Source organism: Microtus oregoni, unplaced genomic scaffold (assembly GCF_018167655.1).
Source record: "Microtus oregoni isolate MIOR12 unplaced genomic scaffold, Mior012 000015F_ref0000493, whole genome shotgun sequence".
NCBI lineage: Eukaryota > Metazoa > Chordata > Mammalia > Rodentia > Cricetidae > Microtus > Microtus oregoni.
Genome location: NW_024543074.1, coordinates 30,304,538 through 30,324,478, shown reverse-complemented (window position 1 = coordinate 30,324,478; position 19,941 = coordinate 30,304,538). Strand labels below are relative to the sequence as shown.

Here is a 19,941-nt window from a genome sequence, read left to right as displayed (position 1 = left end):
CTCCCTCCCCCACTTCAGGTGGCCTCCTCGCTTCCCACTTCCTGCTGAGAGCAGTTTTTCCCTCTGGCCCCCAGATGTGCCTCTGTAACTGCTGTCACCTTCTCTTTTTCTTCTGCTTCCCTGTTGTCAGGGCTTTCTGTACTGTTGTCAACATGGCTGCCAGGCTACTGTGATGCCAGCACTAGGGGCTTCTCTCAGGTGGGACTGGGCCTTCAGAAGAGAGAGCAAGGTGTCTCTGTCTAGTCCAGACACCCCTGGGTCATGCTGGCCTGGTCTTTCTAAAGAACCATCTGGGGAATAATCACGCTTCTTGCCTTCAGGGGGCTGCCGCTCTTCTGAAAGGCAACTCACCATTGGCACCCACAGTGTGCCAGACTCTGGATCCCAGCAAAACCACATACAGCCTGGGACATAAGTGTGCGTCCCCTCTTGATCCCGAGGAAGCTGTGTATACAGGGGACTGGGCAGTTTGCCTGCAGAGGCTGCAGAGGGACCAGGGGGACATCTGCAGGCTGTCTTCTTGCCTCTGCATAACTCTCCCCAGTCAGTTTTGTCACCTAAAGGCAGGGCCTGTTTGTTACCTTCACTCAGCACAACACCAAAATAAAGCGAAGATTAAATGCTGTTTAATCCCCATGTTTGTTTTCAATCAGAAGCAAAACAAAGGTAGGTCCTATATGCTGGCCAAATTTTTGCCTTGCCGTGTGGTCCTTTGAGGAGCCACTTTGTCATTCACATGTCCCAAGCCATGTCGTGCCTCTTTCCCAGGACTCGAATGACCAGTCCAGGCTGCCCTCTCCTGTTGGCTGAGCCCAGCTCCATGACACACTCACCCAGAGATTTGGGGCTTCTGCCCAAAGCGAGCTCTGCCTGCTGGGCAGCGAGCAACCTTCAAGGGGCTCCCTTAGGAAATAGAATTCTACTCCCAGCAATGGTTGCCCTGTGGAGGGAGTAGCAGGATTTAGGCACTGTAAAACAGTGTTTTCTCTTTAGACAGGGTTTCACTATGTAGCCTTAGCTGACCGGGAACTCACTATGTAGACCAGGCTGGCCTTGATCTTATAGAGATCTGCCTGTCCCTGCCTCCCGAGTGTTGGGATTAAAGGCATAGGTACATTTTCTTATTGTTCTTACATGTGACTTCTGGTCTCCTTGTGTGGCTGTTGTCATTCTCAGTGTCCCTGGTGTTAGTAATTCTTCTGTTTATACCCAAATAGCTACAACTCCCAGGCTTCCTAGTCCACGGCCTTCTCCCTGTACCTCCTCCCCAATTGCCCACAGGCTAAAAGTAAGTCCCCTTTCGGTTTATTTTAACCTTTTCCTTCTCCATCCTCAGTCTGTGCTCCAGCTCTGACCTCCACTTCCTCCGAGGCTTTTACAGTTCAGCTTTTCACAGTTTGTCTCACCTGGCATCCACTTGGCTGAGCTCTGCCTGCCTTTGACTCCAGCCGGCATCAACCAGCACAGCTGCCCTTCCTGTAGCTAATAACCGAGGCGGATGCTGCCAGATATTCCACTGTGAACTTCCAACCTTTCCTGGACGCCATCATCGTGGCCCTGCCCGGCTAGAAAACTGGGCTCTGTTTCTACTAAATGCCACCCAGGTGTTCCTCTGCCTTCGCTCCTCTTCCTTGGAATGAGTGACATGTTACTCTGCGGTGACTCTGACACAGGCTGTCTTGTGGGACGTTCAGAGACATGGAGCATCTCCCATACATTGTTCTTGGCAGTGGGTAGACAGGAATGCCCACTGTTTTCTCATTTACTGAGAACCGGTTATGTTCCGGAAACTGCATGTCCTTATCAGATCCTCTTAACGTGTCTGTGATGCCATTGCCTTCTGGCCTCATTTTACAAATGGTAGAACCAAACTCAGAGTTGAGACAGTTTCCTCGGGTATCTTAGCTACTTAGTGGTAGACTTGAAGTCCTGTGTCCCTGATTATAAAACCAGTGTCCCTCTACCCCATTAGACTGCGCCTTATCTTTCTTTTCGGAGGAGATTCTATGACCTGCGGAGGTGGGGGGGGGGGGAGATCCATAACATAAGACGGTTAAAGGGCTGTCCTTCCTCAGCAGTGGCCTCGTATAGATGCAGCTTTGTAGATGTTTCTTGGTCTCGAGGAGAGGCGGATATGTGGGGCTGAGCAGCCTTCGTGGAAGACATGAAGTCAGTTGAGAGCAGAAGAAGGCCATAGGTAGAAGGAACAGGTAGAGACTGTGGTGCTCATGAGGACAATGGAGGGTGAGCTGAGAGATAACTCAGTTGGTAAAACCTTGCAAGTACAAGAATGTGAGTTAGAACCCCAGAGCCCAAAACAATGCATGCCTGTGATCATACCATCTGGGAGAAGGGCTCAGGAAAGGCAACTGAATCCCAGGGGCTCACTAGGGAAGCCCACAGGCCAACCAGCCTAGCGTATCTGATCAGTCCCATGCCAGCAAGAGACGAAATGTGCTGGCATATACATTAACAGGCACACGTCCTGAAGATGGAGAATAATCCTGCCCTATCTGAAACAGAGAGGAAAGCTCAAAGTGATGGTTTGGCTGTCAGACAAGACAAAACCAAACTCAGGGGAGGTGTTTGCCTTTTGCCTGGTGTTGTAATGAAAACATTACTGGAGGCAATTAACAGGTGTACCTGTGGCATCATCAAGAAAAATGAGACCAGGGGCAGGGAGGGGCTGTTCTGTTCTGCCCATCGGTGTCTGGCTCCCTGGCCCACTGAGCTGTGGGGCTGGTTGGGGGAAAACTGGTGTCCACACCATGAACAGGGTAGGTGCATAGTCTGCATTCGCGTAGGATGCCTTTTCCAGCTGTCGATTAATCCAAGCAGCAAAAAGCAAACACATTCATCTTCCCCCCCACGGTCTTCTCTTTTCTTGGCTTATTTACCTAGTATTGGGATTCAAGGGGACATTTACATGAACTTTTGAAAACAAATATTCCGGGTCTGTCTTTTGTCCTGCTCAATCCTCACCTTGGCTCAGGAGTCTGCTGCCAAAATAAAATAAAATATTTTTTAAAATCCATGTTTGAACTGCAAGAACCAACTGGTTAATACTTAAGCAAATGTCACCTTTGACAGCGCAACTGTGGGGGAGGCTCGTGGACTGCAGGCGTTGGTCATGGGTGTCCCATCCTCACAGGTGCGTGGCTGTGCGGGGCTGGCCTGCTGACCCGACTCTTCACAGTGTCGTACGCAGAGCAGGTTTAAAACAAGTATCAGGACGTCCAGATGGCTTTCCTTGGGACAAGCCTGGATATAAAGACCTTCTGGACAAGGGCGCCTCACCTTTCCCTGCTGCCTCCCAATTCCACACCTCTCCCCCATCCTGTGTGTTTCCCTCCCACACTACCCTGCAACTCCAGGGTAAAATGGCTGGCATTCCCTAGAAAAGCTGGCCTCCATATCTTCTGTTTCTTCTTACCCATGCAGTTAGCATGCAGTTAGCATGCAGTGAACATGAAGAGCAGTTACCTACTCTCGGCCACCGCGGGGGCATTGGCAACACCAACTCATCGGTTTCCATGTTTCACTGGAAAAAGCACGGGCCATTAACTCAGATGAACAATCTTCAGAAAACATGCCCTGTTCCAAAGCCACACTGTTACTGTCCCTTCCCAGTCTGAAAGGGGCTTTTGTTTTTTTACATCTTTTTAAATTGCCACGTGCAGGACTTGTAAATATCCTGAGCGTTGGGTATTCATCTGGTAAACTGACCAAAGGAAATGGACAGTTTTTCCCCCACTCTTGTAACCCTTGGCACCTTGTGCCTGCCCCTGGGAGGGACTCTGGGAGCAAACATCTGCCTGGCCAAGTGCCTGCAGTGCCGGGGCAGAAGCTGAGTGAAATGCAGAGGAAGCGACCCGAAGCCGGAGCCTCACAGGTGTTCTGAGCCGGGCTGGGCCCCGAATCCCGAATGCTCATTGTTTAGAAGTTGGCAGGCTCCCAGGAGTTCCCCTGTCAGTTCTGTTCTGAAATGTCAAACATTTCCTTAGCTGGGGATGGATGGTGAGACCCCTGAGGCCTGAGCACTGTTAGGAGGGGGGGAAAAAACCAAACCAATTTCTGTCTTTGACACTTGACTCAGTATGTTCAGATTGTTCCAGAGGCCGTCCTGCAAGCCTAGAGCCACTTTCCGTGTCAGCAAGTGGGGGGCTCTGGTCTGCCTCTGTCAAGCTCGCTGGTTATGTGGTCGTGCCTCATCTTCCAGTGACTCTTATTGCAAGTTTATAGACAAGCTGGACCAGGGACACTGCTGGTCACAGGGGCGGGTGAAGGTGCAGACGAAAGCAGGCTGGCTGAGAACTGGGCCTTGTTAAAGCCTGGGGTTCATGACAGTCCGTGTTCCTGGCTGTGTGTGTGTTTAAAATTTTCCACCATAAAAAGTAGAGCGAGGGTGCAAAGAGAAGATGAAGAAAAGAAATCGTATCCTAGCTCTTCAGCCCCAAGAGTCTGGGCCTCTCTGCCTGGTGTCCCCTGTGTTCTGCTGGGCGTTAGGACCTCTGGGTGAGCAGCCACGAGAAGGGGTTGAGAGCATAAACTGAGAGCGGACCCATCTGGAGTCCCACGCAGCCTCCCAGAACCTCTGCTCCCTGGATATAGAACAGAGAGGTGAATGACTAATTGCGGAGCTGTGAGCCAGGTAATACACCCGTGTTACAGAGCCCCAAACCTGGTGATTAGCAGGGCTGAGCTCTGGTGCTTTGCAAGGATACACTTCCGGGACGTCTCCAGAAAGGTGCTGTAGTTGGGGTGTCACTTTGAGACACGGTTGTGGTGATAAGGTCCCTAAGTCAAATCTCCTTGGCCCAAAGGGTCCCAAAGCTGTAGCTGGCCTGTGCCTATCACTGTTTATTCTCACCTAGAAATGGCTTCCTTGATCCACTCAGTGCTGTGTTTACTTAAGCCTGTTGAAATGACCTCTCAAAGAGCCTGTGTTTGCCTGAAATGGCTTAAAATATAAAAGTCTTATTTATCTTTGCTGTTGAAGTTCCCTTTTCACCTTTGGACAAGCGCCGACTTTATCACATGCGGTCAACTTACTATCTAAGGTGTCAAAAAGGAAGCACGCTTCCTTCTTGTGCAGGTGTGCATACATTTGTGTGTGTGCCTGAATGCGTGTGTATGTGTGTGTGTTCCCCATCATGATGCTACTGAGGTATCTAACCCAGTTTTTGTGATAGACACGTCAGCATCTTTAAAGACACCTATATTGATAATAGTTCTCATAGACCCCACCCCTTCTACTGAAACTGTCTGTCCCCTTCAAACCTCTAGAACCCAAGAAATTGTCTCCGGGTCCATGACATTTGTTGGTTGGTATGGACCACTTCTGAGTTTCCTATTTGACACATTTCCCAGCTTCCTCCTCCCTCTTCACCACCCCTCGTGTCTTACTGTCTGCTCTTGCCCTTCCAGATATTCAGTGCGCTTCTTCATTTATTACATTTGTACGGTTGCCTCTTTGTGCCAGCTCTGTATTGGTGAAGGGGAAGGAGCAGTCTCTTCTGTAACACCTACCTTCCAGGGAGGGCACAGATAAGAGCTAGCACCTCAAAAGTGATGCTCCTAAGTCCTACCTAGAGATGTGCAGCTATAGAAGGCACCAGTGATGGCAGGTCACCAAGGAGATCACCAGGAAGTGACCCCAGTGTGGACAGAGAACCAGCAGGCAGGTGTGGCCTGTTGGAGTGAAGGAGGCAGGTGGCTGCTACTCCAAGGAACTGGAGGATCAGCGGAGTCCGATGACGCCCAGCCTTCTAGGCTAGAGACACAGGACCTCAGCTGGAATGACAGGCCAGCTTTGAGCACAGACAGCCAGACTGAATTCACATTCCAAAAAGATGGCCCTCTCAGCTTTGTGGGGACCTGGCTGAGTCTGGAGCAAGGCAGGCTGAGTCTGGTATTTTACTGTTCCAGATCAGCTGGGGCTCAAGGCCTCTTCCTGTAGTTGCATAAGACTGAAATCCATGGGTGTTTCTGCCTTGAAAATCAGTTCTCTTTCTATATTCCTTCCTCCCCACTGGTTATCATGGCATTTCCATCGTTACCATGGCAGATCTACCACCGCCAATTGCAGCCTCCGGAGTCTCACCACTGGGAGCCTGCCTGAGCTGGAGTGGCCATGCCCCCCTCTGGCTTGTCTACATATTTCCCAAAAACCAGCCCCTCTTCCCAGATGAACTCCAGGCCTTGAAGTCCTAAGACTGTGCCCCACCATGGGCCCTGCCAGCCTGGCCTCCGGCATCGTGCCCACTGTCTTTTCCCTCTCCTGATACTGCCTGGTGTAGCCCCTCCCCAACCAGGAGCAGAATTTCAGTCACAAGCTGCACTGGAAGCAGATGAAGGCAGCAGTGGGACTCTGCCCACAGGGAGCACTCAGGCTACCGGAAGTGCTTCCCCAGATGGAAATGAATGAAAAGATAACAATCTCCTGAGCCCCAAAATCGACAGTGTTAACACATGTGCGCATACCTGCTTACTGCAAACATGTCGACACGGTAGCTGCACAGGGCACTAGAGCCCGCCTTGAGATGCTGTGCATAGCCAAGTTCACAAGGAAGAGAGAAAGGAACTCCCTAGCTGAAAGACATGAAGACTGATGGCCAGAATCCAGTACCACAACAGGGGTTGGCCAACTCCTACAAGGGCACAAATAAATAATGTAGGCTTTAGAGGCCACAGACAGCATGTCATAGCTCCCTTCACTCTTTTGGTGACCATTTAAAAATGTCCAAGTGGCCTGAGGGTGCAGCTCATAGTTGGCAGAAGCTTGCCTACTATGTACAAGACCATGGATTACAATCTCCAGGACCACACAGACCAGATGTGGTGACACACATCTGTAATGCTAATACTTGGAAGGTGGCAACAAAAAGATCAGAAGTTTGAAGTTATTCTTGGCTACAAAGTGAGTTCAAAATCAGCCTGGGACATATGAGATCCTGCTTTAAAAAATAAACTATCCTAACCATTCATAAGTTGCACAGAAATAGACCACAGCCAAAAGTGACCTATTAACATGAGGCATTGTGCTTTATTGGTGCCTCAGCAATGTTAAATTGTGTGACAAAGATGACCTTCATCTACAGCCACCATGCTTGTGACCTAAGAGGGATTCAAAAGCTGGAGCTAGGAACTTGGTGTGCACAGGAGAGCCAAATGCTGAGGCCTGGTCCTGGCCCTCCCAGGATTCTGTCTTGCAACCAGAACCACTGACACGGCTCTCAAGGGGGCAGTGGCTGTTTATAGGCCCCCTGGAGCCCCACCTGCTGTGTCCAGTGACCTAGAAAGCCAGAGCTATGCCCACTGCCCTCTCCAGGTACTTCAAGAGTGTAATGCTTTTTTCTGGTGTGGCTCATTAAAAGAGGCATGTTCTGCTTCTCTTTTTCAGGGATGATAATGGTGATTTTATTGCTGCTCGTGGCTATTGTGGTCGTTGCAGTGTGGCCAACCAACTGATAGCAATAAAGGGACCACCCGCTGTGACACCTGCCAATGATGAATGAAAGCCCAGCACCCTTTTGGTATACAACACCTGCTCTCAATAAATTTTCCACCGCTCCAGGCTCTTGGTGTCCTTTGCTTCAGTAGAGGAGCAGAGATGAACGGCTCTGGAGACCTTTCTAGAGCCACTGGCCCAGTTGTCTCCCTTCTCTTCTTTCAGTGATTTGTTGCTAGCCAGAAATCCCTCAGGTGGTCACCGCCCACAGCTGCCAGTGGATGCCAGTCACCCTCTGTGTGCTGGGCATCCTGAGGGATATCATGTTATATGTAGTGTATAACTTTGGAGGCCAGTTGCATAGGGGAAGTCATGAGCCCATGTGGAAATAAGTGGGTGACCGTGTGCCTGGGTGTCCAGATAGCAGAGCAGAAGTGAGACAAGAGGCATGCAGAAGGAATAGCCACGTGGACATGTCAAGTACAGAACAGCCACTCTGTCCGCCTGCAGTGTTTAATTGCCCACAAAGCTCAGCCTCCTGGCAGTGCTAGCTGTGCTCTGAAGAGTTTCTGGACCTTCTTCATATCTGGACATGCACCCTTTTCCATTTTGCAAAGATAATAAACTCATCCTTCAACGTCGATGCCTTCCTATAACAAAATCTGGGTGTGGTGGCGCACACCTTTAATCTCAGCACTCAAGAGTCAGAGGCAGGTGGCTCCCTGAGTTTGAGGCCAATCCAGGCTTCAGAGAGAAAGAGGCAGACAGACAGACAGAGACTGTCTCAAAAAATAACAACAAAAGCCAAATTTGACACCTTTCTAAGTAGCCAAAAACCCTTCGAGACTGGCCTAGGAGCAGTCAGATGGAGGCGTGGTTAAAAGCAGGAGGGGGCTGCCTTTATCAGCTTCTCCACTGGCTGTGACAGCCATGCAAGTCCAGAATGAGGGCGTGTATACACGCATGTCAGAGAATGAGCCAAAAGTAGAACTGACTGAAAAATATACCAGGCCCGCAGGTGGTTGGGTTCTGATCAGAAGGGTGCAGAGGCCCAGGCAGCATGCTGTCTCTCCTCTCTGTATGGAAAGCAAGATGGGCAGCTAGCCTTCATTTATCATGGTAAAAGGAGGAAGAGTTAAGACTAATGCTATAGCGCTTGCCATGGCATTGGCTTCAGTGAGGAGGAGCCAGGCTGTGGTAGGGGCTCTGGGTGGAGGAGTCCTGTGACTTTCATTGGCAAAATCTTCTCTGAACAGAGTCGGACACCAAGAAGAAAGCCTCGGTGTCACCTAGAGCAGGCCCTTTCCTGGGACCCTGAGACCAAGGAGGCCAGATGCTCTTGGAGGCCTGGGCTCCAGAAGTCTGGACACCTGCTTGACTCCGACTTACTCCAGAATACAGGCAGGTTGGACACCTGTGGCAGAGGAAAGGGTCTCTGGGAGCTTCAGGCCAGCAGTGAAATGGTCACCTCAAGACCCCATTGCCTGAGCTCCCAGCTCAGCTGACCTACTTCCTGGGCCCTGTTGCACCACCAGTGAACAGGAAGTTATGGAAAACAGAGTAAGAAACATACTGCAAACAGCCCAAGGATTGCCACACTATTTACCAGCTCTGTGGCCATGGGCAGTTCCCTTTTTGTGCCAGTGGCCTCACCTAGAAAAAAGGGACAACCATGCCCTGCCCCACCGTGCCCCACAGGGCTGCTGTGAGGACTGGGTGTGCACTCAAGCAGAACAAACCACTCGAAGCCCCGGTGGCCAATAGCTCAGGGACCCGAGTACTGCTTTCCACTGTGCAGAGACTGGAATATAAGCCAGGCAGGGGCGAAGTCGTCTGCTGATTGGCCAGTGATGCTTGAGTTCCTGAAGGTCTGAAGGCCCTAGGAGCAGACTCAGCAAGATGACAGGGCCATGGTATGCCAGGAGGTGGCAAATGGCTGAGAGGGTATGAAGTGTACCGTGATGAACAGACTAGAGGGAAAGAAGAGTGGACTTGTGTCAGGGGCATGGGATTGGGAAGAAAGGGGCTGCGCTGGACTGCAGGCCCACGCTTCCAGATGCAGTGTGCCCTGGGACACATTTGTCAGGGCAGGCTGGTTGCTAATGGACCATCCAAAGGAAGAGTAAGAATCCGTAGAGCTCCATCATCCAGTCTTGTGGGAAACCCCAAATCTGTACAAACAGTGTCTCCTTGGAGCCCCCCACTTTGGGGGTCCGAAGAGGCAGCATTGACAGTCTGTTTGGCTTTCTCACCTCCTCTTGACTTGCTCAGCACGAAGCCCTGGCAACTCGTGGGGCACTTTGAATCAGAGCCATGGAGGCCTGGCTCAGCCACACTGAAAGCCCTTTTTTCAGGAAGACACTGGCCCAGGCCTGCACACAGTCGCTTCTGTTCTGACTGAATGGGCATTGCTAGCAGTGTGACCCCAGACAAGTTGCTTCACTTCTGTGCACCCATGGGCAGGGGACAGTAGAGGGGAAGCTGCCTGGGAGGTTATATCACTCGATCAGACCAGCAGTAGCCAGGCATACCCAGCTGGGTGGGGTGTGCCAGGGAATCTGCTGCCTCGAAACCCAGGTAAGATGGCTCCTGGAGAGTGGTATTTGCCAGTACATTTTGCAAGACCTGGTTTCCCAGCTTAGAAGCCTCAGACCTGTAGGCCTTGCACTACAGACTAAGTCTTGCACCACTCACAGAACAAAGAGTAGCAAGGCAGCCGGAGCACCCTCTCCTGGAGGGGGGCGCTCTGTCAATGCAAATAAACCTTATTAAAATAACAGCATATGAACTGTTTAACTTAACAGATTATTAATTATATGCATTTTAAGTCTGGAGACCATATAAAGAAATCCAGATACCTGGGCACAACCAGTACTTTTGTTGCATTTAAACTTTATGATTATTAATAACTACGCTGAACCTTAGCTGTCATTAGCCCCAAGATAACCGCCTCACCAGGTCTGCAATTTCTGGGCCTAGACACAGCATCCACCAGGCTTTCCCAGAACTGACATGGAAACCCCTGTATCCTTTTAGTCTGCTGCCAGCAAGCCTGCTGGGATTATGGACCTTCTCCTTGAGTGTAGATCCTTGGGGCTTTCCTACCACGGGGCTTTTGCAGAAGTCCCAGCTGGTCCTCAGCTTCAGAAGCGCTGTGTCCTGCTTGTCAGAAGTGCCAGCAGCCAGCCAAATAGCTGTGTGCCCTGTTCCCCAGGTGGTTATATGAGCAGCTTTTGTGTGGACCGTGCTGAAGTGTAGCAGATATCCCCCTACTTCTTACTTTAAAGAAAGATAAAACTAAACTCATTCATCCTCTCACTGTACCAGAGGGCTACTCAGGCTTCTTCCCAGCTACATGCCAACAACTAAAGGCTCTGATCTCCTTCCAGAATGCCTTGCTGTCCTGGCAGGTCTCTGAGTTGATAAAGCGATGAGTTAGGCCATCCGCGGTCGGTATTTCTCACTGGCTGCCGTTCTTGCACTCCCGCTTTTCTTGGTGAAGTTCTTATTGTCTTCCTTTAGTCTGAGACCACAGGGTGTGTCTACCCTTGGTGGGCATCCCCATTACAGGGCCCTGTCCTTGGGAGATGCAAAGATGGGATGGGTGAGCCTCAGCAATGCAGGAGCCCTCCCTGGTAGGCCTCTGGCCTTCATACCGAACCAGCCCCCTGATAAAGTCTGCCAACTTCCTTAGGGGCTTCCTCCACTCTTCCCACCACCTTAGCCCAGTGCTTAGCAGAGACCCTGCTTGTATTCTGTTTTCTCAGCACTGGACAGATTTATCAGCACCTCGTCTCCCCAGCCAAGCGAAGGCCCTAGCAGGTAAGTGAACTGTTCGGTCCGTTTTCATGCCTCTGGTCAGCAGTGTGTTCCTGCCAGCTGAGAGCCCAGCTGTGAGGGGCCAGAACACATCAGACACTGAGAGCTTTGTGGAGAGAAAAAAGCTGTATCATAAAAGTCCTTGAGAACTGAACTCTTGGCTTAACATGACCAAACTGCCAATGGTCACAGAACTCTTAGCCCCAGCCCTGAAGCCTGACACTGCAGACAAGGCTCGCTCTTCCTCAGCCTGGCCAGCCAACCAGGTATTGCTTTCTGTCCCAAACTACCACCACCAGGCATTGGCATTCAAGAAGGACCTACTTCTAGGATGGACTGGGACACCATGTGTGTCCCTGCCTGCCCTGGAACCCTACCTCAGAGCTAACTACTCAGTGGAAGTCAACCCAACAGTGTCAACCTCAAGCTGCCTATCTGCTCTACGGCAGGGGAAGGCTGCCATGCCCTCAAAGCAAAGGCACCCAGAAATCCACATTGCTGAGGGGTTGGGCCAGACCAGCAGGTGAGTCTTGTCTTCAAAATCACTGGGTGTAGAAGGGTCAGGCCCAAGGGTCATGGCAACACATCCTCCCAGGGGCTGACTTGTTGTTCAGTAAAGAAATCACAACCATTTGGAAGTTTAAACATAGCCTTTCCAAAAACCACTGAGCTCAGCTCCTGGTGGCTGTGTGGCGCTGGCATGGACCCAGAACCCACTCGGCACTAAGCCCCAGCAACAGGCTGGGGGGAAAAATCTTTTTGCATGATCTCTTCAGTTTCATCAGCCTCCTGGATTTCCTCATCTCTACTTCACATCTTGAACAGAAGAAAGAGGTAGTATAAAAGTCTAGAAGGGCTTGCAGGCTCTGAATCTAGTGGGGAGGTCAAAGGCTGCCCCATCCCATGCTGCTGATGAGAGTAGGGCAAGTCAGGAGAAACCCCTTTTTCCCTATCCCCATGTCTGGGAGTTCCGGAGAATGGGAACAGTGTGCCTCAGTGGTGACTTAGGAACTGCAATACAGACTGCCCCAGTTGGGAGCCTGTTAGCTTAGAACAGCAGCCAGAGCCAGCAAGCCCCCAGGACTTACTAAGCAAGGCTATTCTTTTCCTGCCTTTTTTGGGTAGTTAGGGCTCTTTGTTTAAAACACACACGATTTTGTCTTGCTGGGGTGTTCTAGGGCAAGACGCCATACTCCTTAAGTTGCTGGAAGTCTCCACCCTTCTACCTCCCCTATGCCACCACCATAGACTAGGCCACCAAGAAAGACTGGGACACAGAACAGTATACAAGAGTTTATTTAATGATATCTGAATTTAGTTCTATCATGTAGGGCCCACGTTACAAGTTCATCTGGGTCCATTACAACTCTAACAACAAAAAAACCCTTAAAAAAAAGAAAATCCACAACTTTCTCCATGTCATTAAATATATTCATATATAATAACCATAATATATTAGTATGCATTGGAAAGAAACACTGACCCAAACAATATGTCATGGTCACAACTAAACATTTACAATTCTGAGTGAGCAGAATCGGTAACACAGAGGGAGGCCAGGGTATCCAGAGCAGGAAAGGGGAGGATGGCCACTGATGGGGTGAGGCTGGCTTAGTTTTAGGCAGGGGCAAGGCCCCACAAAGACAATTTTGATACCCCTGGGGTATGGCATGGCTCTGGTCCACAAGAATGCCTGTCTGTGAACCATGGCCCATCAGTGAGCCTAATTTGCCCACTCTCCTAGGCTTCTTGGATGGAGTCCTTGAAGTGTTGAGACCCTAAAGGAACCATTTTCCAAGTCAGTCCCAAAAGGTCTTTTTTTTTCAGTCTTGTTCCAGCTCAGGGCAATTCTAAGCCTGTACTCACTGCCTGTATAAAACTTCCGAAGCAGAGTTCTAGAAAGTTCCTAAGGTCCTCAGGCCACTCCAGCCTCCCTGGGCTTTGCCTCAGGCATCTGACCCTCCCATCTGAAGGAGCCCCATGGTCCTGCCCAGCTTTCCAGGACAGAAGGTCTGATCCAGATGTCACGGCTCACAGGGGTGTCCAGGAGCACGCCATTTCCTTTACCCCACATCACTGTGTGACTGTGTGTCAGCAAATGAGGCATTCTGGTGGCAGGGGCACCAGACCACCCAGTTCGAGAGTGGAAGGACAGCTGGGGAATCTCGACCAGTAAGTGACTAACCTGGTACGGCTTTCTTCAAAGACCTACATATCACAACTCTGTTAATATACTCTCAAACGCAAAGACCTACTTCCATTTCTGCATCCCTTCCTAACTGTACAATGGGACCTCTCCTTTCCCCTTCCCATCTTCTCCCTAGGGTGGGGTCAAGGGTGGGTGGAAGACAGTTGCTTCCCCAAGGCTGGCTCTCAGGCAGAGAGGTGGACTGGATTCTGGCTAGTTACAGAGATGGCAACGTTGACCTCATCCATAACCTGGTTCATTTGACCATTCACAACATAATCCCCCAATAGCCAGGCAATTGGGGGCAGGGCAGGATGCCTTGGTGGATGTCCAGAAAGATGTCTTGTTGCTCAGCTGGCCCCCAGCACTAGTTAAGGGGCTTCAGTGGACACCAAGGCAAGACTAGGACTCAAGGCTCATAGTTTGAAGCTGGTCAGGACAGAAGCTATGCTGATACAGAAACAGGACACCTGCTGTGCAGTGTGCTATTGTTTGCTGCAGATGGCACCCAACAAACCACACTGGCTGTCTGAGCCTGGATAGTGGCCCTTGACTACCAACCTCAGGCTTGGACCAGAGAAGCCCCAGGACCCTTCCCAAGGCAGGCCTGGTCTTTGTGCACCCCGCCAGCCTCTCTGAACCTTCCAGCCTTCCTTCCCACACTTGGAGCAGCCGAGTTACCTCTCTAGGCCCTCTCTGATGGCCAACAGCTGTCCTGAGCCCCAGGACTTCCTGAGGCTATCCTCTAGGAAATGACTCCTTGTACCCCGCCACTCTCGAAGTCTCCTCGAAAGGTGGTACTGTGTCTGTCTCAGACCTCTCCAGGCTCACATCCTCAGCGTTCTCTAGAGACAAGCTGCCTGTCTCCATGCTAACCCCACCCACTGTGCCCAGTGGGCTAACAGAGCTGGTGTGTATTTATGATAAGGCCAGGGTCTGAGTACCAAAGCTGGTGTGACCTTGGGCACGTATACACCTTTCTCTACTGGTGAAAATGAGGACAGGAGTCCCTGTCTCGTGGATTTGTGATGAGGACAAGCCAGGAGCATCTGCATAAAGTGCCTGGCACCAAGCAGGTGCTCAGTAAATGGCAGTGGTGACGTGGGCAGAATGGGGAGATGCAGAGAGAATGTCACTAAGGAGCCGAGCTTCATTCCTGGCCTTTGGGGACAGCCAAAATGGGCAGGGGAAATGAACCCAATTTCCTGACTGAGAGGGAAGCCAGGCCTCTCATCCAGTGTGCGGGGCGTGAGGCTGGAGGCCCGAGTGCAGGGAGGCAGGCAAAGGGAACGGTGAAGAAACCAGAGAAGCTTGGGGCTGCCTGCATGAGGACAGGAAGCCTCTGAGAGCAAAGAGGGCTAGGCACACGGAAGACCTGGGGACTGCCACACAGAAAGCAGCCAGAAAGGAATGGATAAGACTGCCCAGGCTAGACCAAGACAGCTGTGGGCTCCGGTGGACTTAACCTAGTAGCCTGTTCTTTCCCTTTGGGGGCCAGCAGTGAGGGCAGCAACAGTAAGCGGTCACAGCTCCCTTGGACCCTTGCAACCTGACCTGTCCTGGCCTTGCCTACCTGCAGCTTGGACACCCAGGCACCCTGCTGAGCAGCAACCCTGTCCTGACTTAAGCAAGCCCCTTCCCCTCAGTCTGGCCCAAATGGCCTCTACAGCCGCTGGCATTCCAGGCCTGACCAGGCCCTTTCCAGCTGTTGACACTGCTGTGAGGCCTTGTGGGAGCTGATGTCATTACACAAATAGTGTCATTACCCTAAACCCCGCCGGTACCCCCTCCCCCTCCCCTGGAAAATGTCATAAAAGGGGCTGTTTCCAAGTTTCCAGAAAGGAAACTCTCTGGGAGGTTTTGGTTTGCAGTGCCTCCTCCCACAGGCAGCTCCAGCAAAGGCAATGACCACCCGGCTTGGGCTTCAGGGGTGTCCTTAGGCCCTAGGCCCTCTGATGGGCCAGAAGCCTGGGTCGGCCCTACTGGGGTAGGGCAGGTCCCAGGATGGGCCTCCCCTCCCTACAGATGGTAAACTCCACCCAGGAGACCAGCCCAGCAGGTGGCAGTGGAGACCCAAAGCTGGCTGATCCCAGTGCCATCTGGCCCTTTGACATAGGGACCTGTTGTCAGAGTCTGGAGTCCTGTGGGAATTCCTAGACAGCAGGTGATGGAGAAAAGAGGGGGCATGACTAGTGTCTGATGGTGGCTGGTTGCCCCTTGCCCAGGCTGCAGGCCCGAAAATTCACAGTTCTTCTCACATCCCCTTCAATAACAATCAAACACAGTGACTGTGGTCCACTGTGCCATTCTGTGCCCGCCTCTCGGGCACCCAGCCCCTCCACAGCGACCCCCACCTAGCCCTAGGGAAGCGCATCTCTGTTCTGGAAGGCGCACCATGAGGTAGCTATGTCTTGTCCTCATTTCTCCAGGGCCTGGCCTGTCAACACAGGGTACTTTCTGCCATGCACACAAGGGCACAGCCAGGGGTGTGAGAGTGGGGGCTGGGGCGGAGCCGCTGAGGGCCCCACCCCATGCAGACTTCGCCCTGCCCCCACCCTCCCCCCTCCCAGAAAAACCATGGTGGGCCAAGTCCAAGGCTGCCAGCCCCTGCCAGCACCGTGCCCGCGCCACCTCCGCGCTAGGCCTTCTTGCACTTGCCCTTCTTCTCCCGCTGCTGGAACTTGCGCAGCCGCCGTGCCCACGTGTCCCGCCACTGGATCACCAGGCTGCTCTTGTCTGCCACGATGCCACTCTGGTCAGGCGAGTCCTCAGCATTGCCCAGCAGCAGGTACTTCTTGAGGGGCTTGATTTTGGGGCACTTGCAGGCGATGTCTCGTGAGCGGATCCACAAGCTCTGGTCACCGCGGCGAATGCGACTTGTTCCCTGCTTGTACACGGAGATGATGTTCACCGTGAACTTCCACCAGTCCCCTGCTTTGTCTGCCTTCAGGATGTGGATCTGGACAGCTACAAGGAAGCAAGCAGGGGTGTGGGCCATGGTTGGGAAGTGCAGCCAGGTGCCCAGATCCTGGGATGGGATGGGCCCTATCTGCACCACGCCTTATAAGAACCTGGAGGAAAGAGTGGGACCGGAAAGTATCTGCAGAGGGCTGGCTCCGCAGCTGGCAGTAGCTGAGCTGCAGCAAAGGTGATCCCAGAACCCCAGCTGCCACTACTCCAAGAAGTGTTGTTCCTGCCTTTGTTGAAGGTGCCACTTAATATTGCCTCTTGGGACAAGTCCCATCTTGTGAGATGTTGAGGTTCACAAAGACGACTCCGGGGAACGGGGCTAGATACCCCTAGCTCCCTGGGTAAGATCTACCTGCCTCTCCCAGGACAGATGGCCTCAATGATAGCAATGCTGACCGCAATGCTGACCCCTCACAGTCTGGAAAAGAGGACCACCTCACATGCCTATACCCCCAAATGCTCCTACCACTTCACCCCAAGCTTTAAGATGCACCCACAACACACTCCTAACTTCAACACAATTAGAAGAGCCCATCATGGGCTCTCCATAACCAGTAGCGAAAGAACCTGCCAGGTAGCCAGAGTCCTCAAACCCTTCCCACCAGGCTTCAGCTCCCCTGGAACCTCTCAGGTTCAGCCCTACCCCCCACCCCAATTCTTCAGCCAGTATTTTCCCTTCTACAGGGTTCTCAAATCAGAGTGTGCCAGACTCCCCTGGAGAGCTTCTGAAAATAGTGCTGGCTCCACCCCCAGGCTTCTGATTCAACAGAACTGGGTGAAGCTCAGAGCACCCCCATTTCACTTGCTCTCCCCAGGACTGCTGATGCTATTGGTCTGAGGATAAATGCCGCTACTGAAGACAGCATGATGCATTCTAAAGGAGAAGGGAATGTTTACGAGGAGGAGGCTGGGAGGGAGCTCAGTCAGTGAACCATTTCTCAGACAAACACTGGGGACATGAGTTCAGAACTCACAGGCACAACGTGCATGCCTACAATCGCAGTGCCAGGGCAGGGGGGTCCTTGGGGCCTGTCATGGTCTAGGTTCAGAGAGAGACTGTCTCAGTACAAAAGGTGGAGCACAAAGAAGACACCCAAACTCGACTCTGGTCTGCTCACATATGTACGTATACCCATGCACACACAAACACACATGTGTATACACATACAAAAAAGATGGAGGACCTTTGTTGAAATAAGTGGAGCACCAGGTTCCATTCAAGAATTTCCTTGGCGCAGGGCTTTTGGGAGCCTTTAAGTGATGTTGTGTGTACACCTTAGCTTCCCAAACATTGCTGGCTGCAGAAACTTGGGAATTGCCATTCTCCCTCTATAGTCCAGGAGATTCCTAGAGAAGGTCTCGACTATGCTCAGCCTCATTCAAGGGAAGCAACCATCTTTTCCAACCCAGAGCCAGGGCCTGTGCTGACCCCATATGTCACACCCTGTGCTCGTCATCCCACATGGCAGAAAAGCGTTACTCTTTGGACCACAGTGAAGAGTACCTTACCACTGAATGTACTGAGCCCTCTTGAGAAAGAGCAGCAGTGGTTTCATGGCCCCAGAGAAGCCCAGCTTGTCACCTCCCACCTTGGTCCCTGTTGCTCCAGGTGATTCCCCATCAAGGTCTTTGGGGGCTTCCCTGCTCCCTTCCTGTGTCCATGCTGCCTGGTCAAGGTCCTAGGGCAGGGGAGCACCGGATGTTCCAACTCACCCTCCTGGGTGAGGGAAGTAACGGATTTTCCCATATTTTCATTTCAGCTATTCCTAGGCATCCTGAACTTTGCACTTCAGTCTGAGGGCTCCAAAGAATGGCTGCCATGGCAACCGTTTCCATGTTTTTGTCACCAAGGGACTCAACACTCAGTGTGAACTCTGAGGGTGGGGGTGGAGAAGCCCTCCCCAACCTAGAGAAGTGACTACAGACAGAGGTCACCGTGGCAACTGAGTGCCCCCTTAGCTAAGTGATCGAAGAGTTACCGCCCCAGCCCTGGTTTCCTTTCCCGGGACTGAGCTGAATACAGAATGAACCTCTCTCAGGACACAGCGGTTTCCCTGTGTGGCAACCCTCCACCAGTCAGTGTTGTTCCGTCAGACATGGGCTGGATATGTGGAGGCCTCCCTGATTGGGTCCTTGGAGATGGAGACTAATCCCAGACTCGGCACTGATGCCCCAGGTTCCTCTGTTGGAGTTTTCACACCCTTCACTTCAGAGAATGACTGGATCTAGAGACAAGGGCTTTCCAGAGACGATTACGATGAGGTCACGAGGGTGACTCCATTCCAGTGTAACAGGCGCCCGTAAGAGATTAGGGTACTCAGGGGAGTCTTGGGCCTCAGCCTGATGAACAGGCTTAAGCGGGTCTTAGCTTTACAATAAAGTGCCCAAGATGAGAGCTGGCTGGACCAGGTCCAGCCTCGGCCTGGGTCCCCTGACTCCCCAGGACACTTTCCTTCTCCCTGGGAACTGTGCAACAGCATGGCTCTGATAGTGGGCAGCGCTGGCAGCCTCAGGACTCACCCTTACCTCAGACCTCTCTCTCCCAGTCAATTACTGTGGAAAGGCAGGCAGCCCCTGCCTCCACTCCTTAGAAACAACTATCACAGACCTCAAAAGAACCTGTTTATCTGAGCCCTGAAGGTCCCCACCAGACACTGCTATGTTCAAGAATTAAGAGGTTGAAGAAATGGCATTTATGAGCCGCCTACCGGGGGGACCTTCCTAGCTGCAGGCTGAGACAGCATAGGCCAGGGGCAGGGGAGGGTGGCAGGAGGATTCATGTGATTATGCTGGAAAAAATCCACATTTCCGCTGCCCTTGGCAACGCCTCTGTACATTACAAAGCCCACCAAATATGAGCTGCACACGCAGCCCATGGGCCAAGTCCCTGCAGTGCACATACCATTGAAAAGATTGAGAATACACACTGCAACAGCGACCTCAAACAGACCTGCTCTGTGCGCTTAGGGAGCGTGTGCTCTGGCAGCCGCGTGGCACACACCAGGGCTGCTGTCACCTCTGACCGGCTGCTGGCTGCTGCCTTGATCAGGAATGACCAAAGGCTCTCGACTACACCTAGATGTGTGTATGTGATAGATACCACGTGGCCAGGTGACTGAGCACAGTTCATCAGCCGCTCTGCCAGTCTTGGGGCCACACAGGGTTCTGAATAACTTAAGTGAGCCCTTGCCCCTCCCATCATGTGACGCCACAGCAACAAGGTGGCATTTTGGAAGCAGAGAACAGCCCTTGCCAGATCCTGGCTCTGCTGGTACCTTGATCTTAGAATTCTTAGCCACCCAGATTGCAATCCATAGATTTTTATACAGTCAGCTGTACTTTGTTAGCGCGCTGCAATTGGCCACACAACGAAACTTGCCCCCACCTATTAGCCTGACTGCTAAACTCCTATTGTGAGGTAAATACTCTAATATTATCCTGCAAAAGACTTGGGACATGGGGTTCGAATGAAGTCTCCTCCATTCAGAAAGGAGGGAGATGATTCACAGCAAGG

General features: G+C 51.9%; 2 protein-coding genes across 2 annotated transcripts in view; one reads left to right on the top strand and one right to left on the bottom strand.

Annotated features, from left to right (window-relative positions):
* The window catches only part of Stx8 (syntaxin 8), a 241,012-nt gene extending 233,435 nt beyond the window's left edge, over nt 1-7,577 (top strand). Inside the window, exon 8 of the mRNA XM_041665805.1 lies at nt 7,403-7,577. Coding sequence (XP_041521739.1) covers nt 7,403-7,470 — 68 coding nt within the window. The 3' untranslated portion in view covers nt 7,471-7,577. The remainder of the gene's footprint in view (nt 1-7,402) is intronic.
* A 4,977-nt stretch (nt 7,578-12,554) lies between these two features.
* Ntn1 (netrin 1) overlaps nt 12,555-19,941 on the bottom strand; it is a 181,068-nt gene continuing 173,681 nt past the window's right edge. Inside the window, exon 7 of the mRNA XM_041664620.1 lies at nt 12,555-16,424. Within this exon, the coding sequence (XP_041520554.1) occupies nt 16,096-16,424 (329 nt within the window). The 3' untranslated portion in view covers nt 12,555-16,095. The remainder of the gene's footprint in view (nt 16,425-19,941) is intronic.